General features: G+C 37.4%; 1 protein-coding gene across 1 annotated transcript in view; it reads left to right on the forward strand.

The window, feature by feature from the left end:
- Positions 1–15,889, forward strand: part of Xpr1 (xenotropic and polytropic retrovirus receptor 1) — a 142,406-nt gene that overhangs the window by 21,861 nt on the left and 104,656 nt on the right. The window contains exon 2 of the mRNA XM_057770065.1: positions 6,413–6,464. Within this exon, the coding sequence (XP_057626048.1) occupies positions 6,413–6,464 (52 nt within the window). The remainder of the gene's footprint in view (positions 1–6,412; positions 6,465–15,889) is intronic.

The raw sequence follows: 15,889 nt of genomic DNA on the forward strand, positions 1-15,889 counted from the left end.
GCACATAATCCTACCCCTAGTTGTGGAACAATTGTTAGCTTCTGGAAGAGGGAGAGACAGTTTTCTTTAAAGAGTGTAGCCCCTGGTAAGCTGACCACATTCCAGTGGAAAACCACACACCGAAGAATATTTGGGCAGCACAAATTGGGCTCGATGAATGGGGAAAAAAAAAGGACACAAACTTGGGCCAGTAGGGAGGGGGAAGTGGATCTGGAATTGGGGAAGAGAGGGTATTATATCTTTAAAACACATTTTACAGAATTTTACAGAAACTTAAAAAAAGCAAATTAGTTTAAAAGGAGAGAGGCTAAATTGAGAATGCCATTAAGGGACCCTATTCCAAAACAACTGCCAAGGGAAGTATTTTTCTAGGTTCAGCTGCCAAGATGTACAGAGAGCACCTAGCTATGGCAGAAAGGGGACCGGCTACAATTGGAGCTGACAGCAGGACTTGGCAGTGTTGTACATGTAGGGCTGATTTTGCATGCATATGGAATATAAGACATGGGTCAGAGAGGTTTGCACCAAGATTCCAATCAGTCATTGAGGCTGGGCTGCATGTGGCAGAGTAGATTACCTGTAAGGATGCCTCGAGAGGCCATTTCATAAAGTTGTGAAGGTGAAGCTTAAGTTGCAGTGGAGAAACTAGGATGTTGGATGCTGTAGGACTATGGAACATTGGTGAAGAAAGCAGTAGGCCTGGTATTGAGCTGGCTAAAGAGAGGCTATATGTGTTGTAGGCAGCAGGGCTGGAGGGCTGGGACTATCCAAGCCCTTCAGATGCTGGCCATGGAACTGCAAGATTTAGTGTTTGCCCTCTAGGTTCACCTTTCCATTCCTCCCTTTTGGGATGTGAATGTTTTTTCTATGGCATTGTATATTAAATGTATGTAATTGTGTTTTGATTTTACAGGGCCTCATGGTTAAGAGACTCTAAGAAGAAACTTTGGACTTTTGAATAATGTAGGAACTGTAAAGTCTGTGGGAACTTTTGAAATCAGAATGAATGAATGTGTTCATATTCATTGAACTATGGGTATGAGCCTTTTGGGGTCAGGCGTGGGTGGAATTTAAAGTGATCAGTTTAAGTTATGTTGACAAGGGGTGTACTTGTAAGTGTACTTAGTCTTCATTTCAGCTTTCCTGGATTTGGATTTGTCTAGGAGATTCATCTCTGGGTGTTTCCACAGAGGTTTAACTGAGGAGGGAAAACCTACCCTGAACACAGGTAGCACCATGGGCATGGGGTCTAGACTGAATAAAAAGGGATTTTAAAAAAGCCAGTTAAGCATCAACGTTCATCTCCCTCTGCCTCCTGACTTGATAGAATTGACCAACTCTGTCCCTTTCCCACCACCATGTCTTCCTACGATTGATTTTCTTCTCAGACTGTGAGCTGAAGTAACTCCTAAAATGCTCTTGTCAAGGGTTACCTCACAGAAATGAGAAAAAGGGACTTAGGCAATTATTGACTGGTTATTTGTATCCTTAGCTCTAATATATATGTAAAACAATCATTGAAACAATGATTCTCAGACAATTATTTTCAGTTTTAGTTTCTAAATGACTTGATAACTTTCTTTCTTTCTTTATTGCTGTGTTTATGCACATCTGTTTGGGGACCAGAGGTTGATGTCAGGTGTCTTTCCGCTATTGCTTCCCATCTTAATTTTTGAGGTAGTTGTCTCATTGAATCTGGTACTAGCATATTCTGATAGACTGGCTGGCCAACAAATCCCTGAGATCATCCTCGTCTTGCTTCCCCAGTGCAGGTGTGCACTGCCATGCAGGCCTTTTTATGTGAGTTCTGGGGACCAAACACATTTTTTCGTGGTTGCGGGGCAGGTACTTTACCAACTGGGCTGTCTCCCCAGCCTCTCCAGTTTTTCATTCTCACCCATAGTGTACATTCCTACCAACAATTGCCACCAACAGTGTACAATTATGTACATTCTTACCAAGATGTTGTTGCTGTTGTAGTAGTAATGCTATCTTGCTGTGTCTTTGTTTTGTATCCCTTTGATAATGAGTGGTGTTAACATTTGTTCATGTGGCTATTGGCTCTTTGTATCTCTTATTTGGAGAAATAACCTCTTGAAGTCCTCTGAATCAGACATTTTGTGTGTGTGTGTGTGTGTGTGTGTGTGTGTGTGTGTGATATGTTTGGCTACTAGGAATCAAACCCAGGGTCTTATTCATGCGATGCAAGCATTATGCACTGAAGTTATACATCCAGTGCATTGCTGAGAATGTCTGCATGGCTTTCATAAGAGATGCTCATCTGCTGTGTTTTCTTGTAGTCTCCCCTTCCTTTCTTCCTTCCTTTCTTTTTTTTCTTCCTTTCTTTCTTTTTTTTTAATGTGTGTGGGTATTTTGCCAGCATATTTATCTGTCTGCCACATGCATGCCTAGTGTACACAGAGGCCAGAAGAGGGCATTGGGTCTCCTGGAACTGGAATTACAGACAGTTATGGGCTACCATGTGGTGCTGGAAATTGAATCTGGGTTTTCTGGATGAGCAGGCAATGTTCTTAACTGTTGAATCATCTCTTTAGTCACTTGTAATGTTGTTTTAGCTTTGATATTATGGTTTTACTGGCTGGAAAGGAGCTAGGAAATTTTCTCTGTGTTCTTTTTTATTTTATTTTTTAGTAAATATTTGAAGTTTAGTATCGATTCAGCTTTCTTACACATTATATATATATATTCTGATTTTCTGTTTTTTTTCATTTTTTTTCATGATTTAATATTGGTATATTTTTATAAATTTCTAGGAATTTATCTTACCGGTCAGTACACAGTTGTTTATAGTGTTCCATAGCCCCTTTATTGCTATAGAACCTGAAGCAGTGCTCTCATGTCCATTTATGATTTTGCTAACTTCTGCTTTTTTTTTCCATCTACTTAGCTAAAGATTTGCTAGTATTATTGATACTGTCAAAGAAGCATCTTTGGTTTCACTGGATTTTCTCTTGTTTTCCCATTTATGTTATTTACTTACTCTAATAATTTTATTTCCTTCTGCTAGCCTTGGATTTGATTTGTTCCTCTTTTTATAATTCTTTAGGTTGTAAAGTTAGGTTGTTGGTTTGAGCTTTTTTAGCTTTTGTAGGTATAAATGTTCCTCTTTGCAACTGCTCTCACTATGTCTCATAAATGTGTGTTTTCCGTTTCTAATTTGCTTGATCCATGAGTTATTTAAGGGAATATTATTCAGTTTTCACATCTTATGAATTTTGCGATTTTATTAATTTTTTTGCTGATTTGTAAGTTCATTAGATTATGATCAAAGAAGATACTATGTACCATCTTTTAATATGTACTCTATCTAAGTTTGCCACATAAATAAACATGATCCACATTGGACCCCTGAGATACACAACAGCTGCTATGCAGACAGCTTTGAGGACACTAGGCACTTGTCCAGTAGAAACTCAGTATCAGCGTAAAACAATAGAAAGGCAATAATGTACAAGTTGAACTATCCTCCCCATCTATCTATGTGTATGACTAACAATTTCTAGTTTTCTAGAACCTAGAAAAGAAACCCCAATACTTCTTCCTCCTCCTCCTCAAGCCCATTTCTTTTCTACACATTTGGGAGATATCATTACACAGGCATGGTTGACTGTGTATAGGGAGGCGATTGAACTTCTTTCCAACACCTTGCCCTCCCCAGAAATTCAGAGCTAGGACCGAAAGTTTTAACCCTGTAGTCAATTGTTTTCATTGTTTAGCCTCCATTCTGAAACTGTTTGAGATTCTCCTCTAACTCTTACCCTTGGAGCAATTTTAGTATGTAAAAGTCAGTAAATTCTAAAGGTTTCATAAGTGCCAACCAAGGACTTTAAAGATCAAATATCTATTTTTTATTATATTGCCTATTCAAATTGCATACAGTGAATCTTACTGAATATTTTTTTCATTTAAACAAGTAAAGTTTTAATATAGGTCATTTTCTTATACTTTTATAAAACAAAGTGAACAAAGATGGATTAATTTAAGAATTTTAAACTTTTTTATTTTGTTAGAGATCTTTTTAGTTAGGCTTGGATAGATATGGAACTAACAGACTAATTATTAAGACAAAGCAAATAGTAAATTCACTTGGGAAGACTATAATGTGCTAGATGTGAATCCTTTTGAAAGAGAATGGGCCACTCTAGAGGTTTATTTATTCCTTTTCTGTATTTATATACTTGAAAGCTGTGGGTGGGTGGTTCTGGGGAAGCGCAATTTTGCTTGCCAGGAGACATTTAGCAGTATTGCAGCTGGGAGGTGAGGATTGATGCTGGTGTCTCTAGATGTCACTGGAGATGCTGAGAACTCTTCCTCTTAAATTATTTAGCCCCAAATGTCACTTATATTAAGGTTGAAGAGCTCCGTCATATGCCAGTTTGGGAATTGGCAGTAGTTAGCTGTATTTAAAACTTGAAGTGGTTAAAGTCACTAAGTTTATGGCTAGTTCTTCATCCCTTATCTACTTAATGGGTTGAAGAATATTTTGATTTATATGGGAGGCTCTCTTTACATTAAATTAGTGCTCTTTCTCTCTTTAAAAACGTTTGTTTATTTTTTTTGGAGGGGGGTCAGGGAAGCATGTGCCATAGTTCATTTGTGGAAGTCAAGAGGCAGCTTAGGAAGTTGGTTCTCTCCTTCCACCATGTGGGTCCTGAGTTAGAACTCAGGTAGTCTGATTTGGCAGCAGTACCACTTACCTGCTGAGCTGTCTCTCATCTCTGTCCTGAGAAATGCTTCTTAGTCCAGCTCCCAACCTACTTATTGAGAAACTACACTGTAACTATCCAAATTACCTAAATATGGTTGTTAGCTAATCTACTGTATAATTTGGGGGAGAAAAACTATAAAATCCTTGTTCTTTTTATAGTCCTAAGCTTTTTAGAGTTTCACTAATAAACATTTATATCTAAAATAGAAAGATTTCTGGGGATTAGGTATGGTGTCTCAAGCTTGCAGTCTCTGCACTCAGGAGGCAGGGCAGGATTGCCATGATTTGTAGACCAGCTCAGGCTACAGATTTTTTCTAGTTTTTTGCATTTTACTATGTGGTCTAGTGGTTAGGACCTTTTTATTACTAAATTTTATTTATTTAGTGTGCATGTGCATATGCAGCCATGTGGAGATCAGAACCTTCAGGAGTTGGTTCTCTCTAGTGTTTGAGTCCAAGGGATTGACACTGGCCATCAGGTTTGAGATTATATTTTCATCCACCGAGCCAACCCCATCATTAAGGGTATTTTTCTTTTTGTTTCTTAAAAAAAAATCTATCTACCTACCTATCTATCTATCTATCTATCTATCTATCTATCTATCTATCTATCTATCTATCTATCTATCTATCTAATCTTCCCAGCCACAGTTTCCCTTCCCTCTCCTTTCACTCTCCTCTGTTCCTACACCCCAACCCACTCATCTTCGCTTTCTGTTTAGGAAAGTGCAGGTCTCCATTGAGTATCGATAAGACATGCATATCAAATTGCAGTAAGGCCAACCACCTCCCATGTATTAAGACTAGGTAAGGTGACCCAGTATGAGGTGTAGGGTCCCAAAAGGCAGTTAAAGAGTCAGTCAGAGACAGCCCCTGTTCCCACTGTTAGGAGTCCCATAAGAGGACCAAACTACACAACTGTTCTATTTATGCAGAGTGCCTAGATCAGTCCCTTGTAGGCTTCTTTGTCAGTTCAGTCCCTGTGAGCCCAGGTTAGTTGGTTCAGTGGGTTTTCTTATGGTGTCCTTGACCCCTCTGGCTCCTACAGCCCTTTCTTCCCCTCTTCAGCAAGATTCCCAAACACCACATAATGTTTGGCTGTGGGTCTGCATGTTTCCATCAGTTGTTGGATGATGACCCTGATGACAATTGGGCTAGGCACCAATCTGGTCACAGGAGATGGCCTATTCAGGCTATGTATGTGCTGTTGCTAGGAGTCTTAGCTGGGGTCATCCAGCTAAGTCTGTAACATCCTGGGAGATTCTCTTGTGCCAGGTTTTTACCTGACCCTGAAATGCCCCCACCTCCAGTAGTCTCTTTCAGTACTTTTCCCTGTGCTCCTCCCTAACCTGATGGCTCGTGTTCCCATCCCCACCCACCATCAGCCCACTCACGCAATCTCTTTTATTTCCCACATTTTTCTTAATCCAGAGTGTTTTTGATCTTTTAGGTGTGTCTTCATTTTCCGTTGCCCTTTCATTGTAAAGTATATAAATGAACACTCCTTAAAGATTGTACAATGTGGGATGGATTATTAAAGTTACCTGAAATAGTTCACTAAATTTTTAATTTAGAAAACTAAATATGATTACTAAATAGTAAAAAAGAATTGTTTAGCTCATGTGCTTTCAGTACAACTTAATTTTGTGATTTCATGTATTATTTTTTCTTTCTTTCTGATAGGCATTCAAGGATATGTTGTATTCAGCTCAGGACCAGGCACCTTCTGTCGAAGGTAAGATGAATTAACTTCTAGGTTTAGTCACAGAAAAACTTCTTTTCAAGGAAAAATATTTTAAATGCTGGACTATAAAATGAACACTATAACTATCTATTATGTATGTCTTTTTGGTTTTGATATGACTTTTTTTAAAGCATTTTAGCTTTTGTTTGTCTGTTTCACGCTTAACCTTGGATGGTTGTGATGAACCTTGTGCTATATTCTTGAGTCATCGGTTATTGATTAGATATAAAGTGCTTCCCTTAGGCTCATATGCAAAGGTTTGATCCTAATTGGTGACACTATTGTGGGAAATTGTGGCAACTTTTAGAGCTCAGCTGGGGCCTATTTGGAGCAAGTAAGTCACTGGGAATATGCCCCGGAATGGCAGACCTTGTCCTCAGCCCCTTCTAGTCTCTCAGTATTCTGCCATGCACTGAGCTGCTGTGTTCCACCAGATGCTACCTGCCATGACAGAACAATTGAGCTAGCCAGTCATGGACTAAAGCCTCGGAAGCTGTGAGTTGAAAGGTTTGTCTTGGGTATTTGGCACAGTGCCAAAAAAAAAAAAAAAAAACCCCAAAACAAAACTGACAAACACATCATCTTAGGACTGTGAAACATATTGGTTTAGTCGAAGGTTTTTTTGTTGCCTTCGTCAATCAGTGGTGTGTGAAGTCCTTCTGTATATGTGTTGCTTTTATTGGTTAGTGAATAAAGAAGCTGCTTTGGCCTGTGATAGGACAGAATAGAGCTAGGCTGGGAAAACTAAACTGAATTCTGGGAGAAAGTAGGCGGAATCAGTGAGAAGCCATGTAGCCCTGCCAGAGACAGACGCCAGACACTAGATGGAACTTTATCCAGTAAGCCACAGCCAATGGAGATGGAAATGGGTTAGTTTAGGATACAAGAGCTAGCCAATACAAGCTAGAGCTAATAGGCCAAACAGTGATTTAATTAATACAGTTTCTGTGTGGTTATTTCAAGTCTGGGGTGTCTGGGAATGAGTGAGCAGCCTCCTACAACACCTCAGTGTTTATATCCATCCATCCATGAAGTCTTAGTCCATAATTAATTAAACCAGTACAACTTTTCTGCTTATACAGTATATGAAGCTGTATCAACAAAATCTAAGACAAGATTTTAGCTTCAACTTTTTTCCATTTATGTCTTGCATTGGTGGGGCATGCCATTGTATGCTTACACAGAGGTCACTGTGTGGGTCGCAGGGATTGAACTCAGGTCGCCAGACTTGGCAGCAGTGTCTTTACCTGCTGAGCCATCTCACCAGCCTCAAGCTTCAACATTTTTAAAGGGAAATATTTATTAGGACTTAATGATATCTAAAAAGTCCTTTTGTCTTCTCTTTTTCTTTTCCCCACAGGCCTTAAGTTTTAATAGAGTTAAAAGCTTTGATGCCAGAGAGGACTATTTTTAATTAAACTGGCGATTACCAGTTATATGTTTCACATGCAGCAAATCAGGGGTTCTTTTTATTTACATAATTTACATAATTGTCTGAGTTCACAAACAATTAAAAAAAAGCAACACTTTGTCCCTGTCTCAGACTAATTGAAATAGGATCATGGGGTGGAACATGGGCATTGTAATGCTTGGGGTAGGTATGCTAGATACCATGAGGTTTTATGCAGCTGCCAGAAGCTAAATTTTAAACCATTTTCCAGTGATTGTCATGTATATTGTATAACTACAGTAATGTCAGTTTAGTTCATACTACCCTTCCAGACATTAATTAGCCCATAAGTTAATAGGTTTCTTAAATTCATTGATAATTTGGTTAGTTTATTTATATAAGGAATTGATATGGGATTCCTCTCTGTATGCTGTGAATATGTTTTATTACCATTGGATAATAAAAAGAAGCTGCTTTGACCGATGACTCAGGTGTATTTGTAGTTAGCTCTTCTTAAATTAACCCATTTCTGTTAGTCTGTGTATTGCCACGTGACTGTGGCATTACCTCATTTTCTACATGTCTTCTTTCCTCAGTGGCTGACTGGGGTCTTTCTCATTCAGCAGCTACATGGCATCTCCCTGACTCCACCTTCTTTCTGCCTGCCTTCAGTTTAGCTTTCCCACCTACCTATATTCTGCCCTGCCATAGTCCAAAGTAGGCTTTTATTAACCAATGGTAATAAAACCTATTCCCAGCATACAGAGGGGAATCCCACATCAAGGAATTTTTTCTTTTTTAAGACAGTGTCTCATATAGCCATGGCTGACCTCAAACTCACCAGATAACTTGAACTACCTTAAACTGGATCCTTCTACCTCTGCTCCCTGAGCATTGGGATTATAAGCATTTGTCATCACTGTAGCATGAATTCTAAATTGTCTTAATAATAAAAACCCAGTTATCAGGGGGTGAAGGCTGAAGAATCAGAGAAGCAGAGCAGCCAACCACTAGAGTTCCTACCTCTACCAGTGCTCAAACCAAAAGGAAGATCATGTCCTCAGACTGCATTCTCAGACTGTCCTCAGACTGACTACCTCAGACTATGTCTGAGTTCCTGTCTCCTCCCGCCTTGTAGTCCTCACTCCTCCCAGCCATTTCCCATCCTGTCTCTACCTCCCTATTGCTAGGATTAAAGGCATGTGGCTCCCAAGTACTGGGATTAAAGGTGTGATTCACCACCGCCCAGGTGTTTTTCTTTTAGACTAGATCAATTTCGTGTATCCCAGGCTGGCCTTGAACTCACAGAGATCCATCTGCCTCTGTCTCCCAAGTATTGGGATTAAAGGTGTGCACCACCACTGTCTGGTGTCTGTGGCTAACTAGTGGCTTAGCTCTGAACTCTTATCTTGAGTCAAGCTTTATTTGTTAGATTACAAGCAAAATATCACTACACATTACATCTTGTCATATATAAATGAATATAATATATAATATGAAAAAATGTTTTTAATAGTATCTAATGGGCATTTATTTTTAAAATGTTTATTATTGAATTGAATAAGTAAAAGCTGTACTATGTTATTTAGGTATGTTAAACGTTTATAGCTTATTGTTAAGATTAAAGAACATTTATAAGATTTGTGAATTTGTCTAATTCTTTAAATGTAATCTTTGAAAAGATTTAAGGTAGCATCAGAGCAAGCTTCTAATAAGATTCTAATAAGTTATATAATAATAACTACTGTAGATATGAAAGAAGTAACAGCTGAGGAAATCTGAGTAAATTTTGGACTTTGACTAATAATAATATAACATTATTATTAATTATTAATTGTGGTAAGCTGTTATATAAGATGCTCATGACAGGAAATGGGTGGGGGTAGATGGAAACACTTTGTACTATCTTTGTCACTTTTTTTGGTAAATTTAAAACTATTTTAAATTGAAAAATTTATTTTAAAAGAAAATAGATACCATAAGGTTTTATGCAGCTGCCAGAAGCTAAATGTAGATCGAACTTTGCAGTTTTTTAAGGTTACAAGGATAGGATAAAGGAGAATATAATTTCAAAGTACATATGAAAGGGTCATGGAAATGGCTCAGAAGTAAAGGTGCTTACCATGCAAGCCAGATGACCTGAGTCTGATTTCTGGGGCCCAGGTAAAGGTGGAGGAGAGAGCTAACACTACAGAGTTGTTCTCTGACCTATGCACATGTTGTAGCATGTGCCTCCACACACATATATCATGTATACACCCACAATATCAAGATTTTTTTTTTTTAATTTAAGCGTGCATGAGGCAGATATATACTAGTTGCTTAGGAAAGGTCAACTTCGAGCAATAAATAAAAGGTTTCCTTTGACCTCTTTGAAGAATATTTGGTTTATATAATGGATAGGATCTCTAATAACAGTTTCCCAGAAAGCATGAGACACTGAGTTTCACAAGATTGCTTCCTATGATCCAAGGATGCAATCTAAAAATGTGTTACATGATCCACAAGTGCCCTATCTGGTTTTATGTTGATTTCACCTCCTGTACCCTCCACTTGCTTGCTAGCTCCAGCTTTGCCTTCCTTTCTGTCTCTAAGTCTGGCCAAGCTTGGACTTGTATTAGAGCTCTAAGTATGGGCCACTGTGCCTTCCTCTAGAATACAAATCTTTTGAGACCAAGATTTTTAAAAATTTTTTTCTACTGCTTAATATCCAGTATCTAAAATATATATGACCTTTGCACATTCACTTGGTTCATAAATGAATAAGAATACATAAATTTTTACCTTCAATTTTTACTTTTATTTGAAGCCTAAGTATTGTCTTTAGGGAGAAAGAACAAATCAACCTAGTTTGCTTCTTTATGTAGTGATTTTTTTATGTGTTTGTTTTGTTTTTCTTCCCTTCTCCTGTGGGTTGGACTTTTCTGCCCCACAAGCCATGCCCCAGATATCCACACAGAAACTTAATATTAGTTATAGATGCTTGAGTGACAGCTTGAGTTTGTTTTTAGCTAACTCTAATAACTTAAATTAATGTGTTTCTATTCATCTGTGTCTGTCCCGAAGCCTCTTTACCTCATGTACATACTCCTATCCTGCTCGCTCCATGTCTCATGGAGTCTCCTCAGACTCCTGTGACTCCTCTCTTCTTCTTCCCAGTGTTCTCGCTGCCCCCAAAATACTGCCTAGTTATTGGCCAGGCAGGTCTTTATTAGCAATGAGAGCAACACAACAATGCACAGAAGGATTATTCCACAGCATTCTCCTTTAGAATACAGGATTTTACCTGCTGCTTAGATGATCGAACATTTTGTTTGTTGTGTTTTATGATGTTGATGTAATTTGAAGTGACAAGTAGCTTTCTTTAAAATGAGTAAAACACATGAGGCAAGATCCTAATTTTGTGACACTATATTGTTTTGATGCCCAAGGCATGACAAATTATTGCGACTATATTTTCTTTGCAGGAGGACACTGTTTCTTTTGTGCTTTAATATTTTGATATATCTCCTTTCAAAGATATGTGAAGTGTAGGTATAGATTTGAAAGATCACATGTGAGTTGTTAGGCTTTTTTCCCCCTCAGTGTAGTTAAAAATTTAAATGATACTGAATTAAGGTAAAAAGAATGGCCATTTTCCTTTTCACTATTTAGTAATATATTCCTCTTGGTGGGAAATATACTTAGCCAACCTTAGCTAAATACAGCTAGTTTATTAGTTTAAAACAGCTATATGACTTGATGTAAGTAACTGTCTATCAGCCTGTTCTTTGTTTCTCTAACATTTTTTCTTTAATCTCACCACCTCTCCAATCTTATACATGGTTTTGTTAGAGCATTTAAGCCTTCGATCTGTTTATTTTTGATTAGCAGATGTGTTACAGTTTCCCTAAGCTTCTTAAGATTGAGCTCTTAGTAGTGGTGAAGATAAAAGTATGCTTGTAAATAATTCATTCTGATTATCTGCTTGAATGAACAGAGTCCACTTCAGGCATTTTCTTGTGTCTCACCTCTGTCCGTTTTTTTTTTTTTTTTTTTTTTTTTTTTTTTGCAGATGTGAGCTTTTTTCCTCTGAAGATTGAACTGCATTTCTAAAATTCATGAAGTAGTTTCTGCATGTGTAGGATTATTGTGACATGTACATCCATAATATGTTACTTTTTCATGATGTTTATAATCTGGTCTCATAGTCCCCAGTTTCCTTTTTATTAGATTGTCTCATTATCTCTAAATTTTGTTTTTTATAGGTTTTATGACACAGAAATAAAATCTTTGACGTTTATAAAAGAAGGAGCTATGTTAATGCACCTTTTCAGCTGGGCAGCTGCTAAGAGTAGCTCTTCCTGTTTGGTTGGTGGTTTTTGTCATTATGTTTTCAAAAATCCTTGTGCTTGAGATTAGTTTGTTGTAAGAGAAAACTAAACTGGGGGGATGGTAATGGAATGCTCAGATTATTTCTAGCAACTATTTTTTGAGAACCGTGAAGAAATAAATATGACTAAGAATTGAAAATTGAGATAAGACCCAAACCATCTATTGTGATTTCTTTAAGATTTTTTTATTCTTTCATTAACTTCTGTTAGAAGGATATAAAATCCTGATTGATGCCACGAGTCATGAAACAGAGTTAAGTGAATGCCTTATTTTCTTCATCTCATTTTCTTATTTTGGAAAAGGATTGCATATTCATTTCATTTGCAGTGTAAAGTGACAGCTTGTAGATGAAAACGACTTAGTCCCCGGAAAACTGGTCTTGTGTGTGTGTTCTTGGGAGATGCTGCCAACCTCAGTGTGTTTGGTAATAAGTGCTTCTGAAGAACAAATAGCATTACTGTTCCAGAGATGAACTATCACCTCTTTCACAGAAAGCGAATTAGAGATAATTTAATGCTCATTTGTAGACATTAACTAATCATATAAATAGGTAACAGAATTCTATTATAAAAATAAATGCAACTCAGTAGACTATAGATGGGATACTAGAGGAAATGAAATGTTTCTCATGCAGGTTTTTAATCTTGGTGATCCTGCAGAGTCAAGTACCTTTAGTATAACATATAGCGTCACCATTAATCAAACAGTGCTGTTTCTTAGCTTATAAGAACAGCACAGAACAGACAACATTAAAAATATGTGCTCGCATGTAAGATAAGTCACTTAAAAAAATATAGTGAATGGATAGGATCTACCATGTGATAAAAATGCTACAAGCACCATTTATTTGCTGCTAGTACAGAATTTACATTAAAAAAAGTCCAAATGGGCAGTGGTGGCGCACACTTTTCATCCCAGCGCTTGGGAGGCAGAAGCAGTTGGATTTCTGAGTTCATAGCCAGTCAGGTCTACACAGTGAGTTTCAGGACAGCGAGGGCAATACAGAGAAACCCTGTCTGGAAAAATTGAACAAAAATCTAGGACTGGCAAAATGATTCAGCAGGTACCATACAACCCTGATGACCTGTTTGGTCTCTATAACCCACAGAAAAGTTAAACAGAGAACTAACTCCTGAAAGTTGCCCTCTGACCTCCACGTTCATGCCATGGCATATACACACGCACACGTCACACACACAAACACCAATAAAAATAAATAACAAATTTTTAAAATCCTTTAAAAATCTGAATGCTGGCATTATCCAGAATAATGTAGCAGGTATGATAGTTAATATTAGTTCTCAGTTTGCCAGAATTTAGAATCACCTGGGAGGTAGGCATCCAGGCAGGTCTATGTGGGACTTTTTGGATTACATTACTAAATGTAAGTAAGAAGCCATATCTTTGTTTGTTTGTTTGTTTTGTTTTGATTTATGTATCCCTGACTGTCCTGGAATTCAATATATAGACCAGTTGGTTTTAAACTCACATAGATCTGTCTCTGCCTCCTGAGTGGTGATATTAAAGGCGTGTACCACTATGCCTGGTTGAGAAGACCCATCTTCATTGTGGACATAACCTGAGCTGTATAAATGGAGAAAGGAAACTGAGCACTCGATTACTTGTGTTCATTCCTCTTTGTTCCTGATTGTGGGTGTCATGTAACCAGCCACCTCAAGCTCCATGGGCTGTGACTAGGAGGCTGTGCAAGCCTGTAACCACCAGCAGATAGAACTGTGAACTAAAATAAGCCTTTTCTCCCTAAGTTGTATTTGTCAGAGTTATCATAGCAATGGGAAAATAAACTAAGATAGCAAGTTTATAATTATTAGAAGTTTGAACTATGTTCACTGAAACATATGTCTTGCATTAATGCTTTACATCCCAGATTTATACTAAAAATTTATAGACAAATGAAACTACAGTCAGTACCTGATTGCTATTTCCCCACTTTTCTTTCTTTCTTTTTTTTTTTTTTTTTTTTGGTTTTTTCGAGACAGGGTTTCTCTGTGGTTTTGGAGCCTGTCCTGGAACTAGCTCTTGTAGACCAGGCTGGTCTCGAACTCACAGAGATCCGCCTGCCTCTGCCTCCCGAGTGCTGGGATTAAAGGCGTGCGCCACCATCGCCCGGCTTTTCCCCACTTTTCTAATTCTAGACTGGGACCCAGATAGACCTTGCCAATTTATGATGGAATCTTGACTCTTTTATTTGCTTCCAGGAAGGTTTTCTTCCTGTAGAAACTGCATACTGGGCTCTTTTTTAATGTAATTTCTGTTGGGCTGTTCATTGAAATGAAATAAATACATGTATATATCTGAAAACATACAAAGATAAACCACATGTGTGTCTGTTTAAAAAGCAAAATATTTTGTTAAATGTTAGATTCTTAGTTAGTCTACTTTGGATTTGAAAAAGTGTGCGTTAGTTGAAATGTGATACTTTTTAGATTGAGTAATATTCTCGAGTAGCAACCACAAGCTCAGGTCCTTAGGACTGGAATGTGGAAGATGAGGAATCCATATTGATTACATTTTCATTTTCTTAGGCATAGGGTGCAAGGTGAAACATTGTTTATCACCTAGGAGATTGAGTGGCAATTTGTGGCTCTTGATGAGAAACTGACCTGCTATATGTTTGTTGCAAGAGGTGCACTCAGTGGGATTGGAAAAGAAAATTGAATTTATATTGGTGTGTTATCACATGCAATTAATTTTGCATATATACCAGAGGAACATGAATATTTTTCCAGGTAGAAATATCTGTGCTCTGACATAGTGTGATAAATATATTTAGAGTTTTGTTCTACAATCACTGTGCAATTTTAAAATATGAAATTCTCACTAGGTTTTTCATAAAGGAATGCTTTTTGAGAAAAATAACTGTGTGAGAAAAAAATAACTGTGCATTTCTTTACAAAGACTAGATCAGAATAAGGTAATTCATATGGTGAAATGTACTATTTGCATATTTTTGGGTTTTTTCCTATAATAAAAAAATACAGAACTCTGTGTATTTGTAAAATGTCGTTATCTTTTAAGACTCCAGCAACTTTTTTGCTTTAAAAAAAATGTCATGATTCACTTATGACATGGTAAATAACATTATGACAGAAAAAGTTAAGAGTATAAAATAATATTGTAGATTAGAAAAATATATATCTTCATGGGCATTTTATCCAGTGACTACAAAATCATCTTATTTTTAAGTGAAGTAGTGAGAGAATGCTTAGTAGAGGAGATGGGATTTTAATCGGATCTTGAAGAAAGAGCCTTCTAGGCAGAAGGGAATTATATAAAATCCATACTTGTAACTTAAGCGCTTGGGAGTCTTGAGACTTGAAGATTGTGAGTTCAAGGTCAAACGTCAGAGGTACTATGTCTCAAAAACAATTTTAATTAAGAAACAGGTTACAAAAAAAAAAGCAAAATATATTGTCCGTAAACAAATTAGTAACTGTGGAACTGTCAAATCATTTTGTTGCGTGCCATATTAACTTTGTCTTTATGCTGTTGTATTTTATTAAACAGATTTGTGTTTGTGTAGAAATAATGGTACTTTTGGCATAGTTAGTATAACCCTTGGCTTCTGTAGCTTTCACATATACTGAGAATGTAGTCAACACCACAGTTGTGATCTTTGGGCAAACCAATT

This window comes from Chionomys nivalis, chromosome 5 (assembly GCF_950005125.1).
Source record: "Chionomys nivalis chromosome 5, mChiNiv1.1, whole genome shotgun sequence".
Lineage (NCBI taxonomy): Eukaryota > Metazoa > Chordata > Mammalia > Rodentia > Cricetidae > Chionomys > Chionomys nivalis.